Source organism: Heterodontus francisci, chromosome 26 (genome assembly GCF_036365525.1).
Source record: "Heterodontus francisci isolate sHetFra1 chromosome 26, sHetFra1.hap1, whole genome shotgun sequence".
In the NCBI taxonomy this organism is placed as follows: Eukaryota; Metazoa; Chordata; class Chondrichthyes; order Heterodontiformes; family Heterodontidae; genus Heterodontus; species Heterodontus francisci.
Window position 1 is genome coordinate 22,967,014 of NC_090396.1, and position 25,091 is coordinate 22,992,104.

Consider the following 25,091-nt stretch of genomic DNA (forward strand, 5'->3'; position numbering starts at 1 on the left):
GCCAGTAGCCATCAAGGTGCCTGACACGGGAGGGTTACCTCCTCAGCTCTCTGCCTCTCCCCAAGATCGTGTGCTCTCTTCTCCTGCAAGCAGAGAAAGCAGAGTTATGAGCATTAATAATGGCTTGTTTGGATAGCAGGGAAGGATAGCATTTGTGTATAGTGACTGTGAGGCATGGGTGTGAGAGGGAGGGTGAGTGTTGGCTGTTCAGATGGGGATGTGAGGTGCTTACAGAGAGAGGAGTGAGTGGATCTGCAAAGTGTGTTGACCTGAGGAGGGTTGTGCAGGTGAATGCTGGGAAAGTCAGAGTGTGGGCCTTGGCACCTGAAAGGGTTGTGCCACTCACCTTTCCTGAGGTCCAGGATCCTCTTGGTGTACTCTCTCCAGATTGGAGGGACCACACTCCAGCTGCTGATTTCCTCAGTCACTTCCATCCACTGCTGCTTGGTTGGAGAGATTGTCCTCTTCCTCCTATCCTTGGGAGAGCTCACCACACAGCAGCCCCTCAGATCCGACAGCAGGATCTCCAGGTGAGAGTGAGAGACCAGGGGAGCAGCCTTCCCAGGTCTCCTCTCCATTCCCGTGGTTTCTGCAGCTTCAAAGATCCATGAGCAGGTGGGCTCTTCTGACCCCTGCCAGGGTGCCTTGAATTAAAAATCCTTCCTTTGACAGATTCTGTGATCCTGCCCAGTCGCTCTGCTTGTTCAAGGAACCTGGAAGCAGGAAGCTAACACTCTGGCTCAGTTAAAGAGCTTTAGTAAAGCCCACTGGAAAGTCCAATGGGTTCCCGACTCACTATTTTTCCTGCCGTTTTGGCAGGGAGTAAGTTGAGAAAATGCTGTCTTGATATCAAGGGAAGTCACTCTCACCTCACCTCTGGAATTCAGCGCTTTTGTCCGTGTTTGGACCAAGGATGTAATGAGGTTTGGAGCCAAGTGGCCCTGGCAGAATCCATACTGAGCATCGATGAGCAGGTCATTGGTGAGCAGATGCCACTTGGTAACACTGTCAACAACACCTTCCATCATTTTGCTGATGAACAAGAACAGGCTGATGGGGCGGTAATTGGCCGGGTTGGATTTGTGCTGCTTTTTGTGGACAGGACATACCTGGGCAATTTTACACATTGTCGGGTAGATGCCAGTGTTGTAACTGTACAGGAACAGCTTGGCTAGGAGTGCAGCTAATTCTGGGGCGCAAGTCTTCAGCACTACAGCCAGGATGTTGTTGGGGCCCATAGCCTTTACTAGATCCAGTGCACTCAGCCATTTCTTGATATCACATGGAGTGAATTGAATTGGCCAATGTTTAGCATCTGTGATGGTTGGGATCTCAGAGGAAGTTGAGCTAGATCATTCACTCAGCACATCTAGCTGAAGATGAGGTGGGGGGAAAGGAACTTGAGTCTTAGGGGCTGACAGCAACCACCCTATTCATCAGTGACTCACATGCTGTTATCCTTTTTTATTGCGTGCTTGTAGAGTGTTGCTATGATGTGGAATCCACTATCTGAAAGGATGGTGGAAGCAGATTCAATAGTAACTTGCAAAAGGGAATTGGACATAACATTAAAGAAGAGAAATTTGTAGGACTGTAGGGAAAGAGCAGGAAAGTGAGACTATTGGGATAGCTCTTTCAAAGAGCCGGCACAGGCACGATTGGCCGAATGGCCTTCTTCTGTGCAGTATGATTGTACAATTTTAGCTCATTGCATTATTCCAACAGGAAACAACCCTGATATATAAACAATTCCAAAGTATGTGCATCTATTTTTATTTCAGCTTTTCAAAGGCAAGTTTTACGTCTGTCTTGGAGAAGACACAAGAAATGTCACCAACAAGTCTGATTGCATTCAAGCCAACAACAAGTGGATCCGTCACAAGTACAACTTTGACAACCTGGGGCAGGTATGGGAGGATTTTCAAGGCATGTTATGCAGGCGCGCTCTCTGAACTGGCTGGAGAGATTGTGGCGCTGATGATGCATCCTGGCCCTTCTGTGTTAAGATCACTCACTGTACAAGGGCCACACCTACACCCAAAAGGCCAGCTGATTGAAACATATCCCAGGTGTGTCTGAAGGTAGTGCCTGATGCCCTGGGAGTGGCACAAGGGGTCAGTGTCTAGCATGTCAAGAACCCGTAGAGCTTTGACTATTTTTGGCAAGGGGGGTGTCTCCCACAATTCAGTAAGGATTTTGGTCAGACAAGGCCCCGGAAATGGAGTGGACCAAAATTTTGAGCCAGGCCTTCGTTTGAGCACTTGTCAGTAATGGGCACTGTGCATCTGGAATACCAATCAGCCACATTATGGAGAGGCCCCCAGTATTTGCATAATTGGGATGGCTTTAATAAATATTGTGCACTATTTGTGCAGGATGTGCTAGATGTGTGGCAGTCCTGAGATCTCCACATCCAATAATAACAGGGTGCCCACCATTGCATTAGCAGTCCTCATATATTTAAGTATCCATATAAGGTGTCAGTTGGTAGCACCCTCCCCTCTGATTGTGGGTTCACATCCCAATCCAGAGATTTGCCCCCAAACTGTTTCAATGGCTGGGACAAGAACTCCAGGTAATCCCAGGTCCAAGTGCAAGGCAATTCTGGTGTGCTCGTCCTGTTTATTGCTGGGAAAGGGATGATGGATATTTAATTTTACTAACAATTCACAGGGTCAGTATTAGTTACTCAGTCTAGTATTCTATAGATTTACTGATATATCCCATCATTTTATTTGCCTCATCAACCGTAATGACTCTTCCAGAGCTTTTGGTCAGCAAAAGCACTTAAGACCTTTTCATTACTTCATTAATTTAGTTATACTTTGCTACCTATTTACTGTTTTTAGAAGTGTTTTTAGTTTTTAGCACTTTTCAATATTAAGTGCTATTCATGATTCATTTACCTGTCATTGTGTCTTCATTAATTTCCTGTACTCTGAACATTGTGCCTTTCTTCATAATTTGGCAACGTTTATAAATTTAGACATTCTACTTTTAATGACCACTAGATCATTCATAGTTATTGTGAACAGCAAGTCCTAAGTCTGATCCTGTGATACTCGACGGATGACAGATACTGTCCAGGATTTGACGAAGCTCCCGAAATCGGACTCCACGACGGAGGGGGGGTGCCAGATGATCATTCTGGCAGCAGCCCGCCATGCAGCCCCTTGCCAAGAGGGCTGGGCCCGATCTTCCTGGAGGCGGAAAGGCTCTGTGACGGCCCTCCCACCACTGAGCGACGGGACCCGGATTAAAATATTCAGTTTAGTAGGGGCGGGGGAAACGGGGTCATATTTACATCATTAGTGTAGGGGATGGTGGGAAGGGATGACCTGTGCACTTCATTCAGTTTGGGGGTGGGGGGGGAAGGTCAAGTGTGGAAGGTCAGTGCTTTGTGGGGGTGAAAGGGCAAATAATGAATTTTATTGCTGTTGGGGGGTGGGAAAGCGATGGCAGATTTTTAATCAGTACTGTGGGGCGGGTATAACTTTAAAAATTTCAATTAGTCGGCAGGGCTTTAAAAATGCTGCCAGCGCCTGCGCACAGGCAGCTGACGCATTGCCAGCATTGGCGAGCCTGCCCCCTCCACGTGATTGGAGGGGCCTGACCAGCATATTATTGTGGGCCGCTGCGAGGAATATTGCAGCAGCATGTTAGCACGCAGCTGGTCATTCTGCCCATCAAATTGGACTGGCTACCATGCCCTTTTCCCAATTAGAGTCTATTTATTATCCAATAGATTATAGCATCCTTTATCCTGGGTGCTTTCAATTTAGGCAAAGAATGTTGTGAGGCATTGTTACGACCAGGTGAGGAAGGGGTCTTAGGCTCCCCTTTCGCCCCGTCTCTGGTTTGTCGGCAACAGGGTTTATCATTTTAACACAGTAATGAACTTACCACCTCACTGAACACTTGCTCCTGTTCCTCTAATATAATTGTAAATGAACCAGACAGGTTTTCTTGGGTTTAAACAATAAAGATGTAAGTTTATTAAGCTTATCACTCCAAACCAGTTAAAATTACTAAAATACTCGATGCGTCCATGCTCACATTCATATGAGAAACTCACACACACATATAGATACAGAGGGGAAAAAGCAGAGTTGGGAGGTTGGAGTAGAGTCCTTAATAAAAATGAAATTTAGATACGGAAGTGGAGTCCCAGTGTCTTTAGGTGAAATTGAAGTCCTGAAGTCCTCGTTGGGCCACGTGCACAATTCGGGTTTGCTTCTCTGCTTCCGGAAGGCCGAAGAGAGACTTTGTCCATCCTCCTTGTTGATGACTGTGAGGATCTGCAGATTTGAGGTTTAGCTGCAGCCGAAGCTCCCCTTGAACTTTGCTGGAGAGGGAGACAGGAGAGGAGAGATGTTCCTTCCTTGGAGTTCAGTTAATGTCTGTCTTCAAAGGCACAATTCACAAACTGTCAGAGTTACACAGGTAGTCATGTCATGTGACCACCTCTTTGTTTGAAACGGAAGTTTCTGGAATGATCTTTGAAATTCAAATTTGTTCAGACATACTTGGTTGGGGGGTGGGGTGGGGTGGGGTGGCTCTTTCAAAGTCAATGGGTGTCGATTGCTTTTGACGACCGACATTGACAAAATCATTGTAGGTGAGTGAATCAGAGTGCATCCCTATTGTGCTGGCTAGACTGTCTCCCAGCCAGCCTTTGGCTTCTCATATGCAAATTGTGCGTGACCATCTTTCGCTGTTCTGTTCTGCTTTTTAAAAGTTATTTGTAATAATGCCCAGTAAAAAAGTCTCCGGCAGAGTTCCATACGACAAAATTAATATTTTCCATTTGGCATGTGAGTTTTCCATCACAGGCAGCCTTCCAGATCTATAGAATCCACCCCATATGTTATATCTTCAAAGGGTTCTTATGCCATTTGCGTTGGCTAGCCTTGTATCATGTGCAAATGCCTCAAACACAACAAACTACTTTTGAGAGCAGCGACTGTTATGTGGGCAGAGGTAGCAGCTATTTTTCACCCTCAGCTGCCATTTTGTACCAGCAGCATCCACAAACACCACTGTGAGCTGATTTTGATTAATTAGTGCTGTTGGAGCTTTAACATTCATTTTATCAGGTAAACAGGGCCTCAGTTTAACATCTCATTGAAGGACAGCCTCTCTGGCAAGCAGCAGTGCCTCACAAGAATATGTGTTCAAGTCTTGGGGCTGGATTTTATCACGGGTTTCAGGACCCCAACGTTGGGCCGAAATGTTGCTGGTAGCGGGACCAAGCTCGGTGACTTAACTGCAGGCGGCCTCCTAATTGGCTGCCTGCGGGCCCGCCATCCAGTTAAGGACAGTGGGCAGGTTCCTGAAGCTGCTCGCCCAATCAGAGGGCTGGCAGCTGTGAAGTCCCACCAGAAGAGTTGGGCGCTGCTGAGGCAGGTCAGAGACCTCGAGGGCACCTCAAGATCGAGGCGCCCTCGTAGAGCTAAGTACAAATTAAAATTCAAGATGGCCAAAGGGGAAGGCCGAGAGGTCATTGGGGCTGCGGAGGCTGCCTTTTCTACCCGTGGCACCCTCTGTGCGGTATGGAGCCTCAGGTTCTGATGGCCCCCCAACTGACGCAGGGAGGCAGTATGAAGCTGGCGGCCTCCCCACAGGGGCGGGGGTGCTGCCCTGCCATCGGCAAAATGCCCATAATAGGGCCTTTAATCATGCAAATCACCTTTCAGCCTGCCATTGGGAAACTTCCCCTGCAGCGGGACTGTATTGTGGAGCCAACCCCACACGGCTCCCCACTACTTTACTGGCCTTTGTTCCCGCTACCCAGGGGCCAGTAAAATTCTGCCCTTAGTGCGGGACGGATGCAGACGTGAGAGGTCTGCCAGCTGAGCCAGGCTGACCTTTAACAAACTTATTAGGCACCACCTGGCTTTAGGTTGGAATTATTATTTTTATCCTGTTTATTCTGAATTATTTACATTACAGAGTCCACTGTTTTTTCCGACTTTAATTGGCCAATAGGTCAGCAATTGCCTGCATTGTGCTTCTGATTTTTTCTAGATTGAAACCTCAATGGCTATTTTCCCATCCTCTAATGCTAACACTGCATTTCACGAGCTATGAAAAATTGGGGGAGCAACCCTGTTGTATATTTGGTTAGTCTGGCTCGCAGGGATTTCTGAGTTTTTTTATTACATTTCAGGAACTATATACACTTTACTTAAACATGTCTAACTCCTCTGATGTCCATGCTGCTTGTTCTTGTTGTCAACTCTCCTTCACATGTGATCTCTTATATCTTCATAGTGGGAGATGTTACTCACACTGTCCCAAACATTAACTCATTCAAACCCTTATACTGCAAACTTTTATACAACTTGGCTTTAGTGTATTCTACTCAGTTGTCACCTAAAATGTTAGATGTCCACATTGTTAGTCTGTTCTAAAATCTGAACTATTTAGCATTTGTTTTTAATTTTGTTCTGGCATTTAGCACACACTGAGTTTTGGAAATGAAAATGCTATACTGCTGCCGTGTTCGGTGTTTTGTTTAGGTGGCAAGAGATCAGGGTGATTGATGGAAGGGAATGTAATCACTGTCTTTGACCTGTGCAGTCCTGGGTCAGATTGAGTGATGCTTACATCACTTCAGTAGTAAGTGATTAATTCTGCTGTCAGTGCTCATTTCAGTGATCACCCCTGCATAATGTGCGATTGATCACATGTTTCGGCATCTAATGAGTTTTTATCTTCTCCTACTAACAGGCCCTAATGTCGTTGTTCGTTCTCGCATCGAAGGATGGGTGGGTTGATATTATGTATGATGGTTTGGATGCAGTGGGAGTGGATCAACAGGTAATGTTGAGTCGAAATGTAATGATTGTTCTATGTGAAATTGCAAACCCTGTCTAGAAATGGTGCTTATATTGTGATATTATTGTGACTGCTTCTCACAGTCTCCAGGAATTTCCATATCCAAGGCCAATTCTTTAACCATTTGAAAACTCCTGCATCATTTTGTGCCATTTTTAAATTTAAGTGATCTTGCACCTATTTGGCGGTGATGGGAGCCTTTCTTAAAAAAAAAGTTGCTGCCACCATGTGTGGAGTGATACAAAAAGCATGTTGACTGTAATGATAGACGCAACAACTTTCCCAATAAAAAAAAATGACTTACACTTAAGTAGTGTTTTTCACAACCTCAGGATGTTCCAAAAAGCCAATGAAGTACCTTCATAAGTATAGTCACTGTTGTAAAATAGGAAACATGAGAGCCAATTTTTGCACAGCAAGCTCCCACAATCAGCAATGAGGTAATGGCCAGATAACCTTTTTTTCATTCTTTCATGGGATATGGACGTCACTGGCAAGGCCAGCTTTTGTTGCCCATCCCTAATTGCCCTTGAACTGAGTGGCTTGCTAGGCCATTTCAGAGGGCAGTTAAGAGCCAACCACATTGTTGTGGGTCTGGAGTCACGTGTAGGCCAGACCAGGTAAGGACTGCAGATTTCCTCCCCTAAAGGGCCGTTAGTGAACCAGATGGGTTTTTACGACAATCGATGATAGTTCATGGCACCATTACTGCGACTTGCTTTTAATTCCAGATTTTTAATTAATTGACTTTAAATTCCACCAGCTACAAGGGTGGAATTAGGCCTGGGACTCTGGATTACTAGTCCAGTGACATTACCACGATGCCACCTGTTTTAAAGATGGTGGGTGAGAGATAAATATTAGTCAGGACACCCAGAGAACTCCGCGACTCTTTGTCGAATAGTATTGTGGGATTTTTTACAATCATCACCATTCCCAGTGGTGCAGGAATCGCCATTCCCAGTGTTGCAGGAATCGCCATTCTCAGTAATGCAGGAATCACCATTCCCAGTGATGCAGGAATCGCCATTCCCAGTAATGCAGGAATCGCCATTCCCAGTGATGCAGGAATCGCCATTCTGTGTGATGCAGGAATCACCATTCCCAGTGGTGCAGGAATCACCATTCCCAATGTTATGGGCATCAACATTCGCAATGCTTGTGGCATCAACATTCCCCAGAAGAGTACGAGATCCATTCCCAATGGAGGTAGGACCAACGCCCCCAGTGGAAGTGACGCAAACATTACTGTGGGCAATTGGCATCTTGACTGGATCACTGTCGGTGTTCCTTGTCAGATTATTTAGCTTGAAGGTGAGAGAAAAAGAGGAGGAGATTCTCAAATGTTACCTAAGTTTACAGTGAAAGCTGTGGACTGTGACAGAGATCGTCCCACATAAGGTATCAAATCACAAATTGAACAATGCATCTACTGCTCCCTGCATTTTGCATTAGTGGCAAATGATTTCAGATGTAGTGTGATGCCAGTATTGATCTCCCACTGGGTATGGGGGCATTGTAGATGCCCTTGGTGTTCCTTGCCAAATTGGATTGCAGACCTTTTTTCATGTGCATCATCAGCACAACATACAAGCGGGCTGTGTCTCCTCCACTCAAGTCATCCTATGCTGAAAGCTGTCGAGCAATGGCTACGGCCAACTTCTGTGCTCAGAAATCATTCTTCTTTTAAAAGAACAGCCCCTGACATAGACATTGCTGTCCTCAATAGCTGAGAATGGGCATGAGATGACTCAATCCAAATGGTTCCTGCTTCTCCTGTGCCACTTACTCAGTAATGTTCCATGTTTCACCCTCACTTTTGCACTCTCCTCACTATTATCTACATGTCCCATAGTATTACTGCAGGGTTGGATTGAAACAAACAATATGCTGTGTGGCAAATAGGTTGCCCACTTCTGTGACTGCTGCCTCAACTTCCTTTGTCATATCTATGGAACCAGAACAGAAACAAATAATACAGTAATGTGTTAATAATAACTTCATTAGATGTGGCAGCCAACTAACTGAGTGGTTATGCTGAAGTACAATGTTTGACTATCTGAATAGAATGGGAAATAAATGAAAGATAACTTTCCTATCAACCCTGAGATGGGGCCAGACTTCCTAGTTCCCCATCTCCTTCTTCCTTTACATTCCCACTTCCCTGGATCTGCAGGGTCAGCTCTTCACAAATGCCGTAAGAGGACATGGAAATGGCCACTCTCCTCTCATACATTCTCTCCCTCGTATTATGTGCAGTTTGCGCTCAAATAGTAGAATGCATTAAGTACTTGAGAATGTTGGTGTGAGATACACCAATGGTATAATACATGGAAGGAGTTCTCAGGAGTGCAGGAGCTGAGTTAGTAAAGGAAGCATTGATGGTAAAGTTAGGTGCTGGGAAGTGTATCATGGAACAAGAGCAACAATGAGAATCTAGACAAGTAGTGTATGGGAGGGAGAGAATCATCTTTCTATTCAGAGTTAGTACACTGGATACCTGTTGGGTAATGTTGGAATCCCCTACAGGAGCAGTCCTGGCAAGGTTATTAAACAGCTTCTGAGACTGCAGCTCGGGCAGCTGCATAGTGCTGCCAGCACCAACCTGATCCTCTACCTCCTGCGAAACACCTGGACCAACCGACAGCAGTGGGGAAGAGGCCCTTCCTGGTCTGATGCAACAGACTTCCACCAGCTCTTCGGAGAACTGAGGCAGTGGGGACCTGTTGCTGTAATGTCTGCTTACTGTTTTGGTTCTCTGCTTGTTGGGGTTAATTCTACCCTCCACCAATGGCCCCAGAGGACCACACTTGCTTTTCCACCGCCTAATGAGTGAGCAATTAATGGTAGGTGTTCCATCACAACTAGTCCTGGATAGGCAAGTGCACCATTCACTCGCACTAACATCCACCACCTTAATGAGCTCTGTTACACCAAAGGCCATTTGTGGCAAACCTCACAGTGCAAGCAAAATTAGAGTCCATTAGAACTGGTGCAGTGGAGTGTCATGGCAGCTTCCTTCTGCTAAAAACGAATACGGGATCCTGGGTTTTGTAGAGTTGTACCGTACAAAAGCAAGGAAGTTGTGCTAAACCTTTGTAAATCACTGGCTCGACCCCTACAGGAATATTGTTTCCGATTCTGGGCACCAGACTTCAGGAAGGATGTTAAAGCCTTGGAGAGAGTTTAGAAGAGATTTGCTAGAATGGTATCAGGCATGAGGGACTTCAGTTATTTGTAAAAACTGGTCGAAACTGGGATTAGAGCAGAGAAGGTTAGAGGAAGATCTAATCGAGCAGCTCAAAATTATGAGGGGTTTTGATAGAGTAAACAGGGCAAAACTGTTTCCACTGTTGGAGGGTTGATAACCAGAGGACACCGATTTAAAGTAATTGGCAAAAGAACCAGTGATGAGATAAGCAGTTTATGTTTTACACTGCAGGTCGTTATGGTCTGGAAAGCACATCCTGAAAGGGTGGTGGAAGGAGATTCAAAAGTAACATTCAAAAGGGAATTGGATATATAGGTGAAAGGGAAATATTTGCAGGGCTATGGGGAAAGAGCAGGGGAGTGGGACCAATTGTACAGCTCTTTCAAAGGGCCAACACATGTATAATGGGCTGACTGGCCTTCTGTGCTGTATGAATCTGAGTTTAAGCGTCTTACTAAGTTTCTGCCTTCATGTTTCCAGCCAATCATGAACTACAACCCATGGATGCTCCTTTACTTCATCTCTTTCCTGCTGATCGTGGCCTTCTTTGTGCTCAACATGTTTGTTGGTGTGGTGGTGGAGAACTTCCACAAGTGCCGGAAGCACCAAGAAGTGGAAGAGGCCAAGCGCCGTGAGGAGAAGCGCCTCAGACGTATGGAAAAAAAGAGAAGGAGTAAGGAGAAACAGCTGGCTGGTCGGTAGTCTTTCCTGTATCTTTCTGAGTCGTGCTTGACCTTTGACACCACTTCCCAGTGCCTGACAATTGGGATAGCCCAGAGCATGCCAGTTAGGCCTCTGCATGGTAGAATGAACTGGTTGAGAAATAAAATCCCATTGGCCCACATAAACAGTTGCCCTGTCATCATCTCGCTTGCATGTTTTGGCAGCAACTCCTTCAGAGGGCAAACTGTCTTTTACCTAAAGCATTCTCATGAGTATAGTACACAGAAAGTGCTACACACAGTAGTGCAAAGATATTATTGGCTCCAAAGTGCCATCAGTTGGTTATCACTAGAGCATAATACTCTTCCAAATGAAGGGGGCGATGTCTTGCACTATTGACTTGTAAGTGCACTCACTGTTTGTTTATTGGGTTTTTGTGTTACAACATACATCACGACTGTTTTTCAACCATTCACTAAAAGCTACAGCTTGGCCACACCTGCGAGTGGTCTTCAACAGAGCATATCTTGTATACTTCAGCCAAACGGTTTCTTGTGCGGAAACTTCGTTTTTTTTAAAACTGAAGTCTATCAGGAATTAGAAATGGAAAAGGAGAAATTTCCACTAGAAATGATTGTGTAACGGATTCCACCAATGGTGGGATCGATAAATTTATGAAATATTGATCTCTCCCACATGCTCAGTGAAAACAGCTTGTCTAAAGCTCACCACCAAATTGCTGCAGGTTATGCTAGGAGGAAGTAGAGTTAGAAAATCTGTTTTGAAACCTCTCAGAGTATGATATGATATCCTGCTACTTGACCTGTTGTTATATACTGGTATGCCATTCTACTGCTATTTATGGGTAGATGGTATTTTTATATGTTTCAATATACCACTGGGATATATTGGTGGTGTTTGTCTGTTAGCTTAGCATAGCATTTCAAGTTCTGTTCCCCAAAGGCTTTACATCATGCTGTATTCACGATATATTTCTCCGGATCCATTTTAAAATTACTTCATAGGGTAGGTAGGTTGTACTTTATATTTCCAAACTGGAAATGTAAGGGTCCTCTTTCTTCATTGTCAAAAAACGATTCTCTGCACGACATTACATGTCAAGCCCAGACAGGCTTGTAGTTGCTGAATTGCAGTTAGTTGTGGCTGCTGCAGTTTGTGTTGTTTTGTTTCTAGTTTCTGCACTTGGCCTTGCTTAGATGGCTTCACCCCTAGTTGGATGGCTGTGCATCACTTTGCTTGGCCAGTTGCCAGATTCTTCCTGTAGGGACAATATTTTGTTAAAAGCTTAATGTTGGTCATTCCAGCTGCAGGGAATGTGGAAGGCCCCTAAAGTGACAGTGTTTCAGAAGTTTCCCCTACTTTTTTGGGGGGAAATTAATTGGCATTTTTACAAAATTAAGTAAGTGCAGGGTTCTACCCAGCAGTTCATCTGGTAATTTCTCAATTCAATTTTGAACAAAGTCTTGTAGACCAGGAAATCTCTAAGCTCAATCTCCAGTGTCTACAGAGTTAGCAAATCTCAGCCAGGGCAGTTTTATGGGGGTTACAATTGGCCTCAATGACCTTGGGTTAGGGAGGAGACAAAGCAGTCAGGATCTCTGCTCCTGATAACTATCCAGTGATTCCAGCTGAAAGTGTGGGATTTGGGTTAGGACAGAATCAAGCTTGGCTGTGATACCCAGCATAATCGTGTACCCTCCCAGCACTAATGAAGATTAGACAACTGGGTGAGGTACCTTGCTGAGCCCCATACTCATTGAACTGTACTCCCAGCATAAATCCACAACCTCAGGTGATGAGAAGGATGGAAAATTGGATGAGCATGAGATAGCTGGTTGATCAGATATGACTTGTTTCTCAGTTTCTGAAAGCAAAGTGGTTTCAGGGTATTTTTCTTCAGTGCAGTTCTGCCCCACTGAAGTCATTTCCTACAGAACATGTTTGTAATCATTAAGGTTTGTTATTTTTGAGTTTGTGTCTGAATTTAATAAAATTGTTTCCATTCTTTATTCAAAGATATCCAATTAGCAATAACAATACCACAAATTAGTATATCACATGAAGTAATTCAAAGCAAATGCCTGAACTTAACTCGTGTGTAAAAGCAAAAAAAATCAGAACTATTAATTTCTGATACAAGTCAGACATAGCCAAACCATGAGAGTAATGGCAACACAAGAAAACTGGAAAAAAGAAAAAGTCACTCAATCAGTCAAACCTGCTCCATCCATAGTCCATACATAACTTCCTCAATTATGGACTCTCCTGTACCCAAGACCACTATACACACCTCCTAACCCTCAGCCACTTTGCAGCGTACAAACATATAAATTTGACAGGTCGGGAAAAAAAACAGCTTGGCCCATCACGTTTGCCCCACACCAGGATGGCCAGACCATCATGGCTAAACATGGTGGTTTCCATGAGGTAATAATTCAACTTGTGCACCTCTGGAGCACATATGGTAACATAAGGGCGGCACAGTGGTGCATTGGTTGGCACTGCAGCCTCATAGCTCCAGCAGCCTGGGTTCGATTCTGGGTACTGCCTGTGCGAAGTTTGCAAGTTCTCCCTGTGACCACGTGGGTTTTCGTTGGATGCTCCGGTTTCCTCCCACAGCCAAAGACTTGCAGGTTGATAGGTAAATTTGCCATTATAAATTGCCCCTAGTATAGGTCGGGAAATTGAGGGAAGATGGGGATGTGGGCGGCACAGTGGCGCAGTGGTTAGCACCGCAGCCTCACAGCTCCAGCGACCCGGGTTCAATTCTGGGTACTGCCTGTGCGGAGTTTGCAAGTTCTCCCTGTGTCTGCGTGGGTTTTCGCTGGGTGCTCCGGTTTCCTCCCACAGCCAAAAGACTTGCAGGTTGATAGGTAAATTGGCCATTATAAATTGCCCCTAGTATAGGTAGGTGGTAGGGGAATATAGGGACAGGTGAGGATGTGGTAGGAATATGGGATTAGTGTAGGATTAGTATAAATGGGTGGTAATGGTTGACACAGACTCGGTGGGCCGAAGGGCCTGTTTCAGTGCTGTATCTCTAAATCAAATCAAATCATGAGAGGGTAATGGGATTAATGTATGATTAGTATAAATGGGTGGTTGATGGTCAGCACAGACTTGGTGGGCCAAAGGGCCTGTTTCAGTGCTGTATCTCTAAATAAATAAATTACACTCTCCCAGCCTGTGATATTCCAACCATTTAGAAGAATTTTCATCTCTTTACGACCAGGCTTGGCTGTGTGAGATAAATCTTCTTTTAGGCACACCAACCCCCATTCACAGCTAATATTAAACATCTTTTACTGAACAAAACAGCATCACGTGAAATCCGGGCACTGTTGGCTTCAAATCTGCAGCGTCTGAAAGGATTCGGTCGGAGTCCAAACAGAGCTGCAGAAATTTGTTGAGTCAGAAACCTGGCAGTACTCTTGCTTTTAACAGACATACTTCAAAAAGGCAGCAGGGATAAAGTCATGTACTGCAACTCCTGTGAAGATCAGGCCCAGAGCAATGAATCACAGCACACTCCCTTCGAGGATGTCGAGAGAATCTTATTGACCAGGATAGCGCTGAGGTCACAAAAACAGTTTAACTCCACCAGTAACAGTGTGACACTGGAAAAAAGCAGGATAGTACACGGACAAATAACAGTGTGGCACCAGAATAGGGCAGAGGCAAATAATATTGTGGCACTTGGATTGATTAGGATCAGAAATAATAGTGTGACACCACCATAGTTCTGGGACTACAAATACCAGTGTGACACTCGGGTACTACAGGGACCATAGGCACTGGGATTCAACAGAAGTAGATGGAGGGGAGGGGTGGAAATGGCTCCTTTTGTAATGTCTTTGGTGTCAAGTTCATATTTCAGAAGTTTTTCGCAGAGCCTGTTCAAAACGTCAGGCTGTCTGAATTAAAAAGCTATGACCCTGGATCTTGAGGTAATATGTGTTTTGCCTTCACAGCATGTATCCGTCTTTAGCCTTGTGTACCGTGACTTTAACACCAAAATGTTTCGGCTCAACCTGGCTCATTCAGATTTGCTGCCACACCCTTGCAAAACTGTTTATGAATCTTTATGAGTGTGCACAATAGGTAGGTACCTGCATCACATTATGTCAAGTGCCTGGACGTAGACTGATCCAGTATAACAGATATTGGGTAAAATGGCTTCAGATAATTGATGTTTGTCGATTAGCAATCTTTATCCCAAAGCTTCCATTAGATTTTTCCTCACACATGGGTTGACAGATTGTTTTGTGCCTTGTCCCTTTCCATAGTGATTTTACTACAGTTTACTGTATGAGGAATTGAAGGGCCCCTTCCAGTACTGAAGCAGTCGTATTCAAGGTTGTAACTCAAGGATCCAATAAGTCAAACAGTGCAAAAAAGGCCAGAGTTTAAAATCTGTCAAATACCCCTTGAGAAATACAGATAAAGATCATGCTATAGGTGTAACAGCTCACTATACATTCTAATATTTACATAGGACATGGACTGTCACATTTGTGACAGTTAATCTATAGAGGCAACAATGCTATGTTTGTTGTAGTCAGACACAGCAAACCACTTTTCATTGGTGATAAATTCTTTTAAAATTAAAATTCTATCTTTTTATAGTATACTGTAGTCTTACAGGTAGTTTTGCATCGATATTAAATCAATTTTTGACACTGTTGAACCGAGATGTAAAAGTTTATCTTTTTCTCGCCATTTCAAAGAGTAAAGGTGCTTCAGCGGGACATGATGTAATTTGATTTGCCTGCAGCTCAAAGGTCGTCACTTTGCTTTGCATGCCTCCTCCTCCTTTCTATCTATGGTCGGTTCTTTTCTGGTGGTGTCAGCTCAGCTTTCCTATAGTCTGTGTCTCCTTCCATCCTCTCACACTTTCTGCACCTTGCTCTCTTTCCTTCACTCTTCCACTGTTAACTGAAATGAGCAGACTTGGAGCCTGAATAGCTAATCTCTTCTCTTTCTAAAAATAAACTGTAACTTGTAAACGTGAATATTTAAAAAGTGGTGGATCGAGATGGCTGTTTTAAACTTGCACAGATTAAAGTGTTTACTTAAGTAACATGAAACAGTTAAAGAACAAAACCTTCAAGCTATAGGGAAAGGCATGGTAGCTATTTCAAAATAATTTAGCAGTCTTGCAGTTTTCCAGCTGCTTAACTAAAGGGTTACTCATGTTACAATGTTGACTCCTTGTAGATATAATGCTGGAGGAACTTACCTTGGAAAGTTCAACCAGCATGAGACGATGTATTGAGATGCGACGTGCCTGTCTCGTGTCTGGCCACATTTCCTCTTTTGCTCTAACTTCTAATGTGAAGCATAATGTTCAACTCTGTCCCCCGCTAAGCTGTCTGTTCAATACACTACACAAATCCACAGTCAGTGACAACTAAGTTAAATTGTTAAAGACGAATCATTCTCAGGCTGGATCTTGCTGATTGCAATGTTGACAGTCACTTCAAAGAAGAGGAAAATCACAGACTGTGCACTGAATCAATACTTAATGTTCAGTTTGCTAGAACATTCAAGAGGAGAAACTATCAGTAATTAAAAATCTGCTTTTAGCATTTGCTAAAAATATTCTGCATTCAGTGGTTCAGTGTTCCATGAGGGAAGCTCATTCATAGTAATATCTACATATCAGTTGTCTAAAATTGCCCCTATGAAGAAGCTTTGAGCTTCTCAGCATTGTGCCCAATAAATAGAAAAATCAGGTCTCTTTTATTCTTTTGAGATATAGCTGATGACTGGAGGAAGCCCCCGAGGAACTTTAGGCCCAGTGTATCCTATAATTTGTCAACGGGCAGTCTTCGCCTGCAGAATATCCCAGCTGATCTCAGCTGAAGCATTGGACGTTATTCACCCTGAACGCCCGTGGGCTGGGGAGGGCAAAAATCAGCTCCAGTTCCCATTCTTGATTGCCATTTCTATTGCACGATGGGCCGAAGGGCCTGTTTCTGTGCTGTATAACTGTATGACTCTATGACTGAACATATGTGGATGTCGGGTGAAGGCAAGATTGGGTTCAGCTACAGTGCTCTCCCCACTTCAGTGGTCTCCCAGATCTGACCCTGGGTGCGGTGCTGACGTCCAACACAGACTGGTTAGGTTGAATGGCCTGCTCCATGTTGTAACTTCTACACAGCACAGAAACAGTCCATTTAGCCCAACCAATCCTTGTCTACATTTCTATGTAGTAGAGTTAGCAAATTGCTGCACTTCTTGTTATTTTATAATGTGAAAGGGAGTATGAATGATAAGTTCTATTAAGAATAGTGCAAGCTGCTATATTGTCTCTTGCTATTGTTTAACTATTAATATTAATAAACCTGCCCCAGAGTTAGAGCCTAACCCATGGTGTGATAGTGTGAATATTCTTCCAATGTCTAAAATCCAAGAGATGGTGAAAGAATCTGTGTCATATGCAGGAAGCAAATTGAAATGAAAAAGATTTGTGGTTAACCCTAGGGTAATGCTACAATAGAAAATATTGTGTGTAAGTGTAAAAAAGAAAGAACTTGCATTTAAATAGTGTCTTTCACCACCTCAGGACATCCCAAAGTCCTTTCCAGCCAATGAAATACTTATAAAGTAAGGATTAGAGGGGAGCTGAGGAGAATTTTTTTCACCTAGAAGGTGGTGGGGTCATCACATTTAAAAAATAATTGGATATGTACTAATGCTATGAAAGATAGGCCTTGATCTTCTGATGATGGCAAAGTAGAATTGAGATGGTCCTTGAAGCAGCGATGGATCACACCAAAGTTTCCAATCCACTGTAGGTGAGACCCTGGTCTCCCAGCAGGACTTTGGAAAATCAGAACCCTCAAGGGAACTTAGCCTCAAGTGTCATCTGGGTTAAAGTTTTGATCATGTGTTCTCCCACTGTGTTGTAATTGGTGCGTGGTCCCATTGCAGTGATTTTCCTCCTCCCTCTCCTCCTAACATGATGTTTGAATGCATCAATTGCTAATTTTTATTATCTGACACCGGATCACACTTAGGGTGCCTGCCTTAGCTACACCTTTGACAGAGGGGTGTAGGCTCATACCATATCTACTGGGGAGCATTATTTCAGTGACTGATTGATAAATGCACCACCAAATTCACCATTAAAATAGAATGATCTGTAAACCCTCATGAGAAATGGCCATTAACTAACTAAATGCAGGACAGTATTTAGTGAAGTGTAGGTTACCTTCTTTGCTTCTCTACCTGTCTATATTATCGCTGCTCTTGTGACTTTTCCAGAACCTATCTTCTGCTGTTTCTTTCCTGTGTCAATACCGAAACTTCATATTTACCTGTAACACATTCCAGAGAGAGCCCGTCAATGTTTTCTTTTTGAATCGCTTGGAAATGATGAGCAATTTTACAGAAAGCAAGTCAGACTTATGATGGTCTTTTTAGTTTCTGTTTAGATTTATCATTATAATTCGGTAAAAGGCCCTGCACCTGCCTGCTCCATGAAAATGTTGTCCACTCTTGAGCACTCAGACTATGACGCAGCCAAAGCCAGTGAGTTCACAGCCTGGGAGAAGCAGGGCTCCGGTCTGCACTGAGCACCCTGAATGAGAGAGTCGCCCTCTTTGCCTAAGCTGCTCACATCAAAACCTAGATTAAGCTGTTTACTTCAATGTAAATCTCTGAAGCTGAATAAAAGAAGAAAAAAGGCTTGCATTTCTATAGCGCCTTTCACAAACTCAAAACCTCCCAAAGTGTTTTACAGCCAATGAAGTGCTTTTGAAGTGTGGTCACTGCTATAATTTAGGGAAATGCAGCAGCCAATTTACGCCCAGCAAGACACAACACACAGCAACATGATAATGAGCAGATGATCTAATTTAGTGATGTTGGTTGAGGGACAAATATAGACCAGGACAACGAGGAGAACTCCCCTACTCTTCTTCAGAATAGAACCATAGGTCTTTTGTGTCCATCTCAGAGGGAAGACAGGGCCTCCTTCCAAACGACAGAACTGTTGACAGTGCAGCACTCCCTCAGTAATGAACTGGACGGTCTAGATTTTGTGCGCAAGTCTCTGGAGCGGGACTTGAACACACAACCTTCTTACTCGGAGGCGAAAACTGGGCTGAATTGCCTGTGGGAGGGAGATTCCTTCCTATCGTGCTCAAGTGTATTTCCCAACAGGCACAGAGATGAGATCTGTGACAATCTTCATCTGCAAGACACTTGCACTTGAGAATGATAGCATATGTGTGGGTGCAGAGAGTGCTAGGGGCTAGCATGTGAGATGGACCACAGTAAAAGAGTGAAAATAGTTCCAACTCAGACCATGGAAGTTATACTTTAAAAAGGTCACACATAGATTAGAGAAAAATAATCTTAAATCTACATAAGTCTGACTTTTCCTTTTTTTTAATGCCTGTTGTAAAATCAGGATCAGAAACTCTCCTCAAAGATGTCCAAGTTTGGGTCGAGCTGTTCTTGCAAAAAGACCTTGCATTGATAGTGAAAGGTGAAGGATGGAATTGGCTAAATAAAATAAAGTCTATTCATCAGATAAAAGACAGTTGCCGTATTAGATTGATAATGTAATTAAATAAAATAGAGAATTTCCTTTCATCTCCTCTCCCAGTTGTGCCTCTCATATCAAGAATATCTTCCCTAACCATAAAGTTATGGTAATGTAGTGCTTATGTTACTGGACTAATAATCTAGACAATGTGAGTTTACAGTCCCACTGTGAATTGACGGAATGTAGTAAAATCAATAATGTCCTTTAGGGAAGATATCCTGCCATCCTTACCTGGTCTGGCCTAAATGTGACTCCAGTAGTCAGTTGTATCAAAACACTCTGAAGTGGTTTTCCCACCACAAAAAGGCAGCTCACCACCACTTTCTCAAGGTAACTATGGTTGGGTAATAAAGGCTGGACTTGCCAGAAATGCTTGCATCCTGGGAATTAATATAAAAAAGCAAACTTGACCCATCTCCAATGAAGCAATGTATGACTTTTGGATCCACTAGGAGGTCGGGCTAGAGTGGCTTGGCCCCCATTTAATTCCCTTTTTTCCCCATTGGATTGTGTCTAACAAGTTTGCCAAAATTGGAACTTGCCCTGTGAAGAAAGTACAAATGCACATGTCAGCAGAGAACAGGATTTAAAGCTGGACTCTCAGCCTTCCAGTCCAGTCTGACATGTCGGAGCCACTATTTATACTTATTAGGTAATGTTTCAGTCTCTTTGCTGCATGTAATTCGAATTGATCATTGAATGCTCTTTAATTTAGCCAACGGTACAAATTCACATGTCAACATAAAAACATTTTAAAATGATGCACAACAAAAGGACATTTCTTTCCAACTTTTTATGCAGTCATGGACTGTATCCAATTTACTAACCTTCTGACTATGAAATTTCTCCCTAATTCCCCAAGGTAATCAAAGAAAATCTCCAGGACATTGATCTAATATTGCAGTCTGCATTATTCAACCCTGACCAGTTGTATTCTACAGTTGGTGTTTTCAGTGCTGCCTACAAAATTGGACCTGTAGTGTTCCATCGAGTAACAGGGTGTTGCACGATTGTTATTTATTCAAACATCAGCGTCAGGACTATAATCAATCCCCACTCCCGCTGCCCATTGTTATTAGGATCTAAGAGGTCATGCTAACAAACAGCATTCCAGTGAGCACCTTGTTTACATTTAAGAGCTGGGGCAAATAAATTGGAGTCAAAGGTTGGCAGGAAAAACAGTAGCTGAACAATGAGCTACCTTCAAAGAAGAGATAGTTCGGGCACAGTCAAGGTATGTTCCGTCGAAGGGGAAAGGTAGGGTAAACAAATTCAGACCACTCTGAATGACAAAAGTGGTAGAGATTAAGATAAAGAAGAAAAAGTGTGCTTATGACAGATGCCAGGTAGAAAATACTATTGAGAACCAGGCTGAATATAGACAGTCCAGAGAGGAAGTGAAAAAGCAAATAAGAGAAACAAAGACAGAGCATGAAAATTAGACTGGCAGCTAACATCAAAGGAAATCCCAAAGTTTTCTATAGACATATAAATAGTAAAAGGGTGGTAAAAGGAGGAGTTGGGCTGATTAGGGACCATAAAGGGGTATTACGCATGGAGGCACAGGGCATAGCATAGCATAAAATTGATAAGGAGGACATATTAGATAGGCTGTCTGTACTTAAAGTGGATAAAATACCAGGACCAGATGAGATGCATCCAAGGAAACTGAGGGAATTGAGGGTGGAAATTGCAGAGGCACTGGCTATAATTTTTCAGTCTTCCTTAGACTTGGGGGTTGTGCCAGAGGACTGGAGAATTGAAAACATTACACCCTTGTTCAAAAAAGGGTGTAAAGATAAGCCCAGCAACTACAGGCCAGTCAGTTTAACTTCAGTGGTGGGAAAACCTCTAGAAAGAATATTTCAGGACAAAATTAATAGTCATATGGACAAATGCGGGTTAATTAAAGAAAGCCAGAATGGATTTCTTAAGGGGAAATCATGTTTAACTAACTTGCTGCAGTTTTTTGAGGAGATAACAGAGAAGGTTGATGAGGGCAATGCAGTTGATGTGGTGTACATGGACTTTCAAAAGGCGTTTGATGCAGTGCCATACAACAGACTTGTGAGCAAAGTAATACCTCATGTAATAAAGGGGACAGTATCAACCTGGATACAGAATTAGCTGAATGACAGGAAACAAAGAGTAGTGGTTAATGGCTGTTTTTCGGGTTGGAGGAAGGTTTGTAGTTGAGTTCCCCAGGGGTCAGTATTGGTACCCTTGCTTTTCCTGATTGTTACAACCAAGTGAGGAAGGGGTCTCAGGGTCCCCTCTCGCCCCTTTCCTGGTTTGGCCTTAATAAGGTTTTAAACACAATGTTTTTAGCTTCACCTCAGTGAGTCCTTGCTCACTGGTCTCTAATTGTAATTGTAAACAAATCAATCAGACAGGCTTTCTTAGGTTTAAACAGGAAAGATGTAAGTTTATTAGCCTTAACACTCTAACTCAGTTAAAAGTACTAAAAAAAAATACACGACGCAAGCACACTAGCATGCATACGTGATAAAACCACACACAAATAGATATAGAGGGGGAGAAAGAATTAAAAGGGGAAGGTTTGGAGTAGTGGATGGAATTCAATTACTGGGTTTAATTTTGCTGTAAAGTCTTTGGTTGAAGTCAAGTCTTGCAGTTCTCGTTGGGGCCCAGTGCATACTTTCAAACTTGTTTTGCTGGTACCAGAAGGCTGAAGAAGTTCTCTTAAGCTGCTTCTGTGGATACCTGCAACTTTGCTGGAGAGAGAGACAGAGAGAGAGGGGTGCTTTGTTCGTGAAGTTCAATTGAAGTCTGCCCCAAACCGCCCTGTAAGATGCAATTCAATCAATTACCAGGTAGGCCAGCAGGTTGGTCATGTGACCAGCTGTTTGTTTGAAACAGCCTCTTCTGGGGAGGATTGTTGATTCTTCAAAGCTTACTAGACACACTCGTGGGGGTGGGGGGTGAGGTGGGCGGGATGGAGTGCTGGCTGTTACATAGACAAGATGTGGATCATCACAGTTGCCTAGCCCAATCTTGCCAATTAAATCAGGGAGTGCTTCTATTGTGTCTCTATTCGGATATCTCTCAGAATTAGCAGCCATGTTTTCAGATGTTCAGCTCTGCGGTCTTTTTAAACAATTTATGGTCAATGTCCAGTAAAAGTTCAAATAGTGTTCGATATGACGAAATTAGTATGTTTCCATTTCGCAGTGTGATTTCATCACATGATATATATTAATGACCTAGACACAGGGCACAGTTTCAAAGTTTGCAGATGATATGAAACTTGGAAGCATTGTGAACTGTGAGGAGGATAGTGTAGAACTTCAAAAGGACTTAGACAAGTTGGTGGAATGGGCAGACAGGTGGCAGATGAAGTTCAATGTAGAGAAATGTGAAGTGATTCATTTTGGTAGGAAGAACACGGAGAGACAATATAAAATAAAGGGTATAATTCTAAAGGGGGTGCAGGAGCAGAGGTGTATCTATGCATAAGTCATTGAAGGTGACAGGACAGGTTGAGAGAGTGATTAATAAAGCATACAGTATCCTGGGCTTTATTAAGAGGGGCATACAGTACAAGAGCAAGGAGGTTATGTTGAACTTGTATAAGACAGTAGATCAGCCTCAGCTGGAGTATTGCATCCAGTTCTGGGCGCTGCACTTGAGGAAAGATGTGAAGGCATTGGAGAGAGTACAGAAAAGATTTATGAGAATGGTTCCAGGGATGAGGAATTTCAGTTATGAAGATAGATTGGAGAAGTTAGGACTGTTTTCCTTGGATAAGAGAAGGCTGAGAGGTGATTTGATAGAGGTATTCAAAATCATGAGGGGTCTGGACAGAGTAGATAGAGAGAAACTGTTCCCACTCATGAAAAGATCGAGAATGAGAGGGTGCAGATTTAAAGTATTTGGTAAGAGGAGCAAAAGTGACATGAGGAAAAGCTTTTTCACTCAGAGAGTGGTTAAGATCTGGAATGCACTGCCTGAGAGTGTGGTGGAGGCAGGTTCAATTGAAGCAATTAAAAGGGAATTAGACAGTTCTATGAAAAGGAAGAATGTACAGGGTTACAGGGAAAAGGCAGGGGAAAGGAACTAAGTGAGTTGCTCTTTCAGAGAGCCAGTGCAGACACGATGGGCCAAATGGCCTCCTTCTGCACTAACAATTCTATGATTCTGTGAAGAACATAAAAAGTATAGAAAAAAGGCCATTTGGCCCATCTGGGCTGCTCTTTCCATAATCCATGTACAATCTACCCTGCCCTTTCCACACATTTAATCTCCTGAGGAAAATTGCATAATTCCCTTCCCGATAGCCAAAGGTGATCAAGAAGAATTCTATATATTAAAATAGTCATTCATTTTCATGCCTCTATGATTTATCCCTGACCTGCCGTCCTCCAGATAATACTTTACCTGCAATGACTATGGTATACTGAGATACTCCATAAGTCCCAAGCAACCTCCAGCCTTTGAAACTTCATGATACAGGTACATATTTAGGCACAGATCATGAAGACCTCAAGTAAGACGTGAAATGATTGGTGCCCTTAGTTGCTGCACAGACAGAGAAAATTTCAAAGTGGAAGCTACTCACACTTAACTGATGCCTTATCAATGAGATTAAGCTTTGGGGTTACACCATGACACAAAGCTGTGGCTGGAAATACAGAAATACATGAGTTAATTTACTCTGAGGTGGAGCCCTTACCAGATTCAAATGTAATCTCACCCAACAAATTTTCCACTAACCTGCCCTGGAGCATTTAATCTAACGGTAGTCGATAAATAGGAGCTCTCTCTCTCTGTTATTCCTGTGGCCTATGGCGATAAGTCCTTTTCGTTCGGAGCAGGTAATATGGACATTGATATTAGACTTTGATAACATCATTGTTTGTGAAGATGTCCCTCACTGACCCAAAGCATCTGATTGACAAAATCACATTCAGATGGTTGAACGTTCTGTGACACCCCGGTGTAAATAGGGCATAAGGTATGACAAACACACTGTTAAAAGTTTATGAAATAAAGTTGTGCAGCAAAGAGCTTTCTTCTTAAGTAGGGAATAGGTTTGGATTTTATTCAGCAAACATTTAAGTAAACATTAACTTTTAAATGTCTATTAAATCTAATAAGGCAGCTGTGTGATTGTTAGATTTGTTGACTTTCAACATGGCTTATATTACAAATTATAGCTCTGCTGGAAAATTGAGTATTAATTTCACCCTTCCCAGCTGCATCCTTCCCTGTTCCCTTCACAACAAAAAAAACACTCAGCAGTTTGAGGAATTTCAGCTCAAACCTCGAAAGCTCTCTCTGGAATATTTCTGATTTTGTTGTATGTTTCGGCTAATCAGCGTTAATTGGAAAAGTCGCAACCTGGGAAACAGTGCAGTAATGAATCAGAATATTCTCATTTCAATTGTGGATTCAAGTCCAATAATTTTTTTTTTTTAACCGTTTTTCTCAGGGTTTTCTTCAGCGTATTAAGTTATTGTGTACTTCTGCCAACAGCTCCCCAAGCAAACAAAACACAATCACAAGGCAAGCCAGCCAGATTCTTGATGTCAAGAGAATAGGGTTGTTGCCAGAGGTGATACCCAGCAAGGTAACACTACACCTCGGTGAAGCCTCCTAAGGCACTACACTGTGACCTGCCTACAGTGAGACACTTGAGTTTGGAACCTTGAAGGCCAATTCCCATTATAAAGTGTCATCATTTTTTGGGAAAAACTCTTAGCCAATCCTTTCTCATTTGTAAACAGATGCCTCAAATCTCATCTTGTTGGTCTTTATGTGATGTTACTGTGACAC

The 25,091-nt window shown here is 43.1% G+C and overlaps 1 protein-coding gene across 9 annotated transcripts in view; it reads left to right on the plus strand.

Annotated features, from left to right (window-relative positions):
• Nucleotides 1-25,091, plus strand: part of cacna1g (calcium channel, voltage-dependent, T type, alpha 1G subunit) — a 685,429-nt gene that overhangs the window by 565,501 nt on the left and 94,837 nt on the right. For all 9 annotated transcript variants that reach the window (XM_068057908.1, XM_068057913.1, XM_068057914.1 and 6 more), the window contains 3 exons: nt 1,782-1,907; nt 6,733-6,822; nt 10,532-10,724. In XM_068057908.1, coding sequence (XP_067914009.1) covers nt 1,782-1,907; nt 6,733-6,822; nt 10,532-10,724 — 409 coding nt within the window. The remainder of the gene's footprint in view (nt 1-1,781; nt 1,908-6,732; nt 6,823-10,531; nt 10,725-25,091) is intronic.